General features: G+C 33.9%; 1 protein-coding gene across 1 annotated transcript; it reads left to right on the forward strand.

Moving 5' to 3' along the window:
- The first annotated feature begins 274 nt into the window (after window positions 1-274).
- On the forward strand, window positions 275-6,481 carry LOC120208193 (UTP--glucose-1-phosphate uridylyltransferase-like). The gene is made up of 19 exons (XM_039207526.1): window positions 275-1,033; window positions 1,787-1,878; window positions 2,002-2,092; window positions 2,599-2,659; window positions 2,737-2,814; window positions 2,892-2,942; window positions 3,169-3,221; window positions 3,746-3,818; window positions 3,947-4,004; window positions 4,090-4,136; window positions 4,209-4,274; window positions 4,379-4,411; window positions 4,611-4,648; window positions 4,726-4,801; window positions 4,899-4,982; window positions 5,116-5,214; window positions 5,305-5,409; window positions 6,206-6,277; window positions 6,363-6,481. Exons 1-19 carry the CDS (start codon window positions 390-392, stop codon window positions 6,387-6,389), a joined length of 1,848 nt encoding a protein of 615 aa, XP_039063457.1. The 5' UTR covers window positions 275-389; the 3' UTR covers window positions 6,390-6,481.
- Window positions 6,482-8,522: the final 2,041 nt, after the last annotated feature.

Raw genomic sequence — 8,522 nt, forward strand, 5'->3', positions numbered from 1 at the left:
TAGGTATGATTTTAAAAAATTGAAATATTAGGTATTAAAACGAACAAAAACTGATTGTTTAGGTATTAAACGAGTAGTTTAACCTAAATTTTATTAAACAAATTAACAACACTGACTTAAAAAGCAAAATTTGAAAGTTTTGTGGCTTAGATTGAAATTATTATAATCAGATGAGCAAAATAAAAGGGTCGATTCAACTGAACCCGAACCCATCCAAGTATCACCATAAACACATCTTGTTCGTATATAAGAGTTTCTCAAATCTGCAAAACCACATTAAACCCTAAATCCTGAAATGCTTCACTAAAGTTAAAAGCTTTTGGAGTAGATTCAATCAACTCATTAAACCTTAGCTTCTTCCCACTTCGAATCTTTTCTTTTGAATAAAAATGACCATCCATTCGGTTGTAATCCAAAAACTCTTAACAACAAATGCTCACATCGGCCGTCAAGTTGCTACCCACCATTTCAAACAATTTACCTACGGCTTCCGAAACAGACAAGCCATTATCGATTCCGACAAGACCCTGATCTGTCTCCGCAATGCTCTCAACTTCCTCTCCTACCTCTCGCGTGATCCGTCTTCCTCTTTCCTCTTCATCAACACTAACCCACTTTTCCAACCCATTATCGACGAGATGACGACCAGAGTCTCGAGCTTAAGCCCCGAGAGGGCTAGCAGTCTCTGGAGATTGCGTGGGTTTTTGACCAACAGTTTTAGTCCAAAGAAGTTTCGGTCTAGGAACAAGAAACTGGTTTTTGCGCCTACCAAGATGCCGGATTGTGTTGTGATTTTCGATACCGAGAGGAAAAGTTCGGTCTTTTTGGAAGCGGAAAGGTTGGGGATTCCGATAGTTGCCTTGGTTGATTCAAGTATGCCGTGGGAGTATTATAAGAAGGTTACTTATCCGATACCGGCTAATGATTCTGTCCAGTTCGTTTATTTGGTGTGTAATATGATCACTAAGTGTCTTATGTTGGAGGAGAAGAAGAAAGATGGGGCAAAGGGGATTCGGACGAAGGCTACCAACGAGTATGTTTTTCTTGGTTTGAAATTTTAATGTTTTGAGCTTTGATAGCAATTTGAATGCTTTGACTAGGTGGAACTCTTTATTTTGGGATAGAATGTGGTTGATTGGATTTTGTCTTTCCGGGCTTTCTGATTAGGTGGAACATCGGTTTGGATGGAAATGTTTTGTGCTTTAGAGTTTGGCTACTGAAATGTGGATTCTACAGAAATGAGAATCACGTATGTTGAGATTTGAATCCTCTGTTTTTTTTTTATAGAAGATGGATATGGAGCTTGAGTGAGTTTTATCTCTGATCTGTGTACTCTGTAACCAAAATCGATTATATAAAGCATAGGCTTAAGATGTGGATTGGATGCTGATATTATTGATTTAACTAGAGAAGAAGTAAGAAACCAACTAAGTTTTTTGGTGGTTATTGTTATAAGTTAGGATGTGCATGATTGATGATTTAAGAGATTTGGGGTTGTGATGAGTTTCTCAATATGTTGAAGGCATAATTTTGAGTTATTACTATGTAGTTCCTTCCTTAAGTAGCTTGGTTGAGGATTTTCTTTCAGAGAGAATATAGATTTTTGGTTTGATTGGTTTATTTCTTATTTTCTGCTGTCTGTTTCAAATTCTTACTGAGAAGTTTGTCTATTTGATATGAGTTGAGTGTTCATGGTTTGCCTTTGCGCTGTTTCATCTGCTCTTTGGTTCTATATTGGTATTATTTCCAATTTTTTGGTTAACATGAAATCTAATATTTATTAAAGGGACAAAGTAGAGAGCATAGGTGAGAGCGAGGGAACTGCAAGTGATGAAGTGCTTGTTGTTCCTTATGACAACTTAGCACCTCTTTCTGATGGTAATGTTTTCTCTTTATATATTGTGAATTTATATAGCAACAACAACAAAATTATAGCATTAAATTGGAGTCCAGCTTGTATAACTTGTGTAATTTGTTTGTATACTTTATGCCCTGATGCAGATATTGCTGAATCTAAGCAGCTTTTGGATAAGCTTGTTGTGGTGAAGTTTAATGAAGCTTCTGGAAAACATATGGGTTTCAATGGTCCCAAGTAAGCAATATTCTAACCTCTAGGAAGTTGATGCTATTTTTATTTCCAGGAAAAGAGAGCATTTCTTGAGGAGGCCATATTTATATATTAAAGCTATGCTTCTACTTATTAAATATAGTTTCTGTGATATGTGTATTTTTTTTTGTTCCATGAAGACGGTTTGAATAGAATCTTGTTTGAGATAAATGGTTAAATCTTTTTGTAATATTATGATGGCATGCTTACTTCAGAATATCGTACTACTACCAGCCTTGTGGATGAGTTGTTTTTGTTATTATATTTGGCATTCACGCACCATACATGCTTATTCTGTATAAATAAATGATTCTTTACTACTAGTCTCCTTAGTGGTCTTAATATTTGAGAACAATTTAAGACCTGTCTAGTTTTTATTTGAGGGATCGATGTGCTTTGTCACTTTAGTCTTTGATGTATGAGTCATTCTTATCATAGAAACATTTTTGGCATTTAGTTGAATTTGTGCAATTTCTTTTTCCTTTGTGCAGGTCTTTGATGGAAGTTAAAAATGGGTCAACACATCTTGACTTAATTGTTAGCCAAATTCAGGTTGGTTACGGGCTTTTGTTATATGTAATTTTGTTCTATATCATTGGAGCTCACTAGTTTAATACTTTCAATTGTAGTCACTGAATTCCAAGTATGGATGCAACATTCCTCTGTTTTTGATGAACTCAAAGAGAACACACAATGATACCTTAAAGGTGATTTATTTTTTCCACACATTCTATTTGTATCCTTGTATTTCAGCAAAGGTACTGAGCCAAATCATCATGTGTAGGTTTTGGAGAAGTATTCCAGCTCAGACATCGATATACATCCTTTTGAACTGGTTTGAGAATCTAGCTTTTCTTGTTTTATTGCTTCTGGATTTTTTTGCAGTCCTTTACCTCGTGACTTACTCTTGATAAATTTCCGAACCTAGCTAGATATACATCCTTTTGAACAGTTTTGAGAACCCAACTAGTATTTTCTTATTGCATAACTGGCTCTTGAATTCTTTTCTACAGTCCATAAATTTGTGATTTCCTCTTGATAAAATAATTGGATTAATGTAGGGCGAACAAACTCTAGATGAATCAATTTTCAGTGAGGGTGGCGAGGATGAATGGTATGCCCAATTTTGCATCCTTTTTCACAGCTTCATTATTTTTTTTTTTTTCATTTTTTTGGTTAGTATAAGATTTTATGGTATGAATAAACTATGATAATAATATTTAGCAACTTCTGCAAGTTTTGGTAAATTTCATAGTAGAACTCAGCCATAAATTTGAATGCAAATAAAGGTAACTCAACAGCTATTACACTGTGAATTTATTCTTCATATTTTCTTTTTCTTTCCTCATTGTTCTTATGAAATACCAGTCCTTTAGATTGTTCTATTTTGGATGTATATTTTCCTGATTTCAGAATTTTAAGTACCTTTCATTTTGATGAACAGAAAAATGCCTAATCTAGTGTCAGTATCCTCTTTTTCTCTTGAAAACAATAGTTTGATCTTCAATTGAACACCATAGACATAGAGCTTGTAGCGTCCTTTTTCTTTTTGCTTATTATTATTTGGTATGCGATTAAATTGTGAGTATCAATTTGCTGAAAGCTCTTCTCAATGCTTCAATTTTCATTTTTGCAAAGGCAATCTTCTAATCATGGCGCTCAATTCCTTTCCCTCATGAATGGTGGAACTCTTGATGTATTACTTTCCCAGGTATTTGTGATATGGAAAATGTTTCTTTTTGTTTCTCACATCTATAAGAGAAAATATTCATGAGAACGAAAATGCAAACGAATGCCAGGAGGAATCCTGATGCAAACTGTTAATCTCATTGTTTCCAGGGTAAGGAGTATGCCCTTGTGGTTAACCCAGACAACGTGGGCAGTGTTGTGGACCCCAGTATCCTTGCATTGGTTTTGATACTTAATTTTCTGGTGTCTAATGACCTTCATTCTGTAGTTGTTCCCCTTGATTTGGTATTCAGAAATCTTGAACCATTTGTCCCAAAACAGTATTGAATATTGTTCGGAGGTATGCAAGGATGGTTTCCATTTATTATATTACTTTGGCTAAATTTTTTTTGTAAGTCTTTACTATTTTCAGGTGATGCCAACCACCTCAATTGGTTTAATCAATGTTATGGCTAGTTCACTCCAAGGAAAGTTCAAGGCAAGTGATCTCATGAAATGTGCTGGTGTCTGATAAACTCATTTGATATCTATGTATATTTCAAAACATCGTTAATTAACTTTGTTGCTTTCATCATGATATAGCTTGAAGATTTTACTTCAGAAAATACACAAAAGGTAAGTTGCTTATAATACTTATCCAAAAAAGAAAAAGACATGAAAATGTGTAAATGTGCACTTTTTGTCCAAAATTTCTATGTCAAAATGTACAGAACAATAGTGCAAATGTGCAATTGCATAATTTCTTTCAGATATTGTTTGGTTGATCTAACTGTTTGTTCCGTCTTCCTTTCTGTTTTGTCATGGTCATAACAAGTTTGTGAAAGGGTTCAAATTCATTGATACAAGAAACCTGTAAGTGAGCTGCTATGCCTCGTGAATTTGTTCTAACAAGACGCAAAAAGGCTAAATTATTGTTTCATTTTTCTCAGGTGGCTAAATTTGAAAGCCATTAAAAGGCTTGTAGGAACGAGTGCACTGGGTTTGGATAGCCTTTCTAATTCAAAGGTGCTTTATAATTGAAATTTTTGCAGACAGGTTTACACGATACATCAAGCAAGAAACTGATGGATTTTTTGTTGTTGTTGCTTTGTCATTGAGGCAGTTATTTAAAAAATCAGTTGGCATTTCCATTCCACAGTCTCGTTTCCTTCCATTGAATTCTACATCAGACTTACTTCTTCTCCAGGTGATTCTCTTCATAAACTATCCTATCAAAAAAAAAAAATTTCTCTTCATAAACTATACTTTTATGCTACATCTCAATGAAATTATTATTTCATCTGACTTTAGATTCTAAGCATCAATTTTGTGTTCTACAGTCGGACCTTTACTCATTTAAGGAAGGCATTTTAGTTCGAAATGGTGATAGGGTCAGTCCTAGTAACCCTCACATTGCTTTAGGACCTAAATTCAAAAAGGTGAGGGTTGCGGACTCACAATGGCATTATCTTTATTGTGGCTGCATTTATTTTCTTGAATATGTTATTAAACTCTGTTTTCCTCGTCAGCTAATCGATTTCAAAAGTCGATTTACAACCATTCCTAGCATTGTCAAGCTGGATAGCTTGGAAGTGGAGGGTGATGTTTGGTTTGGAGCTGATGTAACACTCAAGGTATCCATATTATTGCCCCTGCATCATATCTTGTTTACATTTAAACTTGATACTATCATATTTTCAGTACTGAAGTTGCAGACGAGTGTTGCTTGTTAGTATTTTCAAATCACTATAATTTGATAATTTGTTAATTATTGATTGATGTCTAGCAATAGGGAATATGTCCAATGGAAGTTTCTGTAAATTGTTATCAAAATAAAATTTCCTTTTCCCACAAAATGAAAAAGTGCCATCAGTTCTATACTTTCTTTGGGAACTTCAACTATTCTATTTGATTCCTATCGAAATTTCTCTTTTTGTTTTTTTTGGGTTGAAATTAATATTTACTATCTGCAATGTTTGGTATGGATTGTTTACTTGGTTTTTGAAACAAATCAAGAGTACAGCCAATACTGATATCGTGTTATGTGTATTGAAATACTCTTGTTACTCGGACTCGATTGTGAGTTTTGGACTTATGTATGTGTATGACAAGAGTATGTTCAATATTTTTCAAGATTTTCATGTATTTGGGATTGTCCATGGAAGATCATGTCCCCCTACATCCTATATCCAGAAAAGTGGACATTGGTACTTGAGAAAAATGAGAAGTCAGGGCAAGAAATATGCTTTGCATGTAGGTTTTCAGGGCACCACCGTGCACATACATGCACATATATTTGGAGAATGTACGGATTGGGTAAAAATGAATGGGTTTGCTTTCTTTGAGGTTTCTAAGTCTACTGTTTTTGTACTGCCAGTGAGTCTGGAACTTTGTCGTTTAACTCATTTTGATGGTTTGTATTCTTAAAAGGGGAAAGTTATAATCGATGTGGACCCTGGGCAACCTTTGCGAATTCCCGATGGAGCTGTGCTCGAGGATAAGGTAACTCTTACATATATCTCGGCACTGCTTGAAGATTGTGGACACTCAGACCTGTTTCGTTTGTTTTGCCTTTTGTGTTGTTCAGGAGATTGACAGTCCTGCAGACATTTGAGGAGAGAAATGGTTTCTACCATTTTGGTGGATGAACAAATAAAGACATTGTAAGATCATGTTATTCAGATTATGTTTTATTGAAACAGGAAATAATAGTTAGAGCTTTGAGCACAACAATTACAACCAGCTTAATGGGAGGTTTGATTTTTTATATTATTATTATTTTGATTTTGATTGAATTTTTATATCTATTTAATTTACAACTTGAAATGAAAAACTTTTGGGAGGTTTGATTTCAATTCATTGGGGGAGAATATTACGTTAGGTTTTATTATTTATCTTTTAGATTTAGGTTTTTTTTAAAGTTTTTATTATTTTTATTTTATAATTTTAAATATTTTTAGAAAGCTAATGACATTATCATTGTATGCCAATACTTTTTAAAAGTTAATATCTTTATTATTTTTATATACTAATTTAGAAAAGTATACTATATCCAAGTATAAAATGTATTTTGAACCTATTGAATTCGAGATATAATAGTGTATTAATTAATTATTTATATTAATATCAATTTAATGGGCTCAACTAGTGCTTCTTGTGATAAAATTTTAATGGGTAAATGTTGAATTATATATTTTAATATAACAATTAAGGTGAAATGTTTTTGGACTTGAATTGAATTCATTCAAAGTTTTTAAAAACAATTCAAAGTCTATTCAACTTGGAATTGAGCATAAAATAATTTTCTGGATTAGAAATATCGATATTGTTTTTACATTGTCGATATCTCATGAACAATACTGATACTATTCATATGGTATCGATACCAAAGGTAAGGGAGGTATCGATACTACCATCATTGCTCAAATTTCAGAATACAAAAATGGTATTGATACCCTTTTGGGTATCGATACTACTTTGTATAGTTGTATCGATACCATAGACATAGTATCGATACCATCAAGCTCCAATGGCTAGTAATGGCTAGTTGATTAAAAAATAACAAAGTATCGATACTCCACATAAGAGTACTGATACCCTCTGTTCTGGGAAACTTTATTTTACAGAGAAAAACATCCTTAACGGCTCTAAAAGACTTCCAACGGCTAGAAACAGCCACAACTTCATTCCAACATATAAATACAAGTTCAAGACACTTGAAGAAGGGTTAAAACACATATCCAAGTATTCAAACACAAGAGAAGAGTTTTTCATTCCTATTTTACTTTCTCTTGTAAATATTTTGTTCTTGTGAGCTTTAATTTGTAAACACCCTACCTTTAAGATGTTTTATTTGTTTACTTCTTTTTTCCTTTTGTAAAGGGGATTGGTTCTAATTTAGCCAAGTGAAAAACTAGAGAGTTTGTAAAAGTTACTCTTGATACTTGAAAAAGAAATAACAAATTAGTGAATTTGTTGGAAAATCCTTAGTGAGAAGCTAAGGTAGTGGATGTAGACTTAGTTGAGAAGTCGAACCACTATAAATCGCTATGCAAAAGTTTTTATCTTTTCATTCTCCTTACTCCCTAAACCGTTATTGCCAATTCACCCCTATTGCAACTTTTTCGGTTGTTGTTTTGAGCCTATTCGATTCTAACAATTGATATCAGAACTTGACTCATTAAAAGGTTTAACAACCTTGAGACGATCCTCGAAGAAGCTCTACCGATTTCTAACGCAACCGACAAGAGATGGCTTCAACCTCCAGTGCCTATTACATTAAAGATTCACAACCGGTCAACAAACCACCCTACTTCAATGGAGCCAATTATGCCTATTGGAAGAATATGATTATGCTCTTCATTCAAACAAATGATTTAGGAAGTTGGAACTCTATCATGAAATGATACACCATTCAAACCGGCGAGATGGACGATTGGAGTAATGGAGAGAATAAGAAGTTTCAACTCAATGCTAAGGCTATGCACATTCTCTTTTGTGCATTAGGCCCAGAAGAATATGGAAGACTCTCATCTTGTTCCAATGCCAAGGAGATATGGGATAAGCTCCAAGTTACTCATGAAGGAACCGATGATGTGAGGGAAACCAAGATAAGTCTTCTCAACCATAGCTATGAGAATTTCAAGATGAAACCGGATGAAGATATCAAAGCTATGACGGATATATTTTCTGTGATTGTCAACAGTCTAAAGGGATTTGGAGAAGTAGTCCCTAATGAGAAGCTTGT

The sequence above is a fragment of the Hibiscus syriacus genome, unplaced genomic scaffold (assembly GCF_006381635.1).
Source record: "Hibiscus syriacus cultivar Baekdansim isolate YM2019G1 unplaced genomic scaffold, ASM638163v2 tig00016004_pilon, whole genome shotgun sequence".
NCBI lineage: Eukaryota > Viridiplantae > Streptophyta > Magnoliopsida > Malvales > Malvaceae > Hibiscus > Hibiscus syriacus.

Bases quoted from the DNA above. Each gene is read 5' to 3' on its own strand.
- LOC120208193 (XM_039207526.1), top strand. From the start codon at position 390: ATGACCATCCATTCGGTTGTAATCCAAAAACTCTTAACAACAAATGCT. The intron at 2,093-2,598 runs GTAAGCAATATT...TCCTTTGTGCAG, and splicing joins ATGGGTTTCAATGGTCCCAA to GTCTTTGATGGAAGTTAAAA. The intron at 2,815-2,891 runs GTGATTTATTTT...CATCATGTGTAG, and splicing joins CACACAATGATACCTTAAAG to GTTTTGGAGAAGTATTCCAG.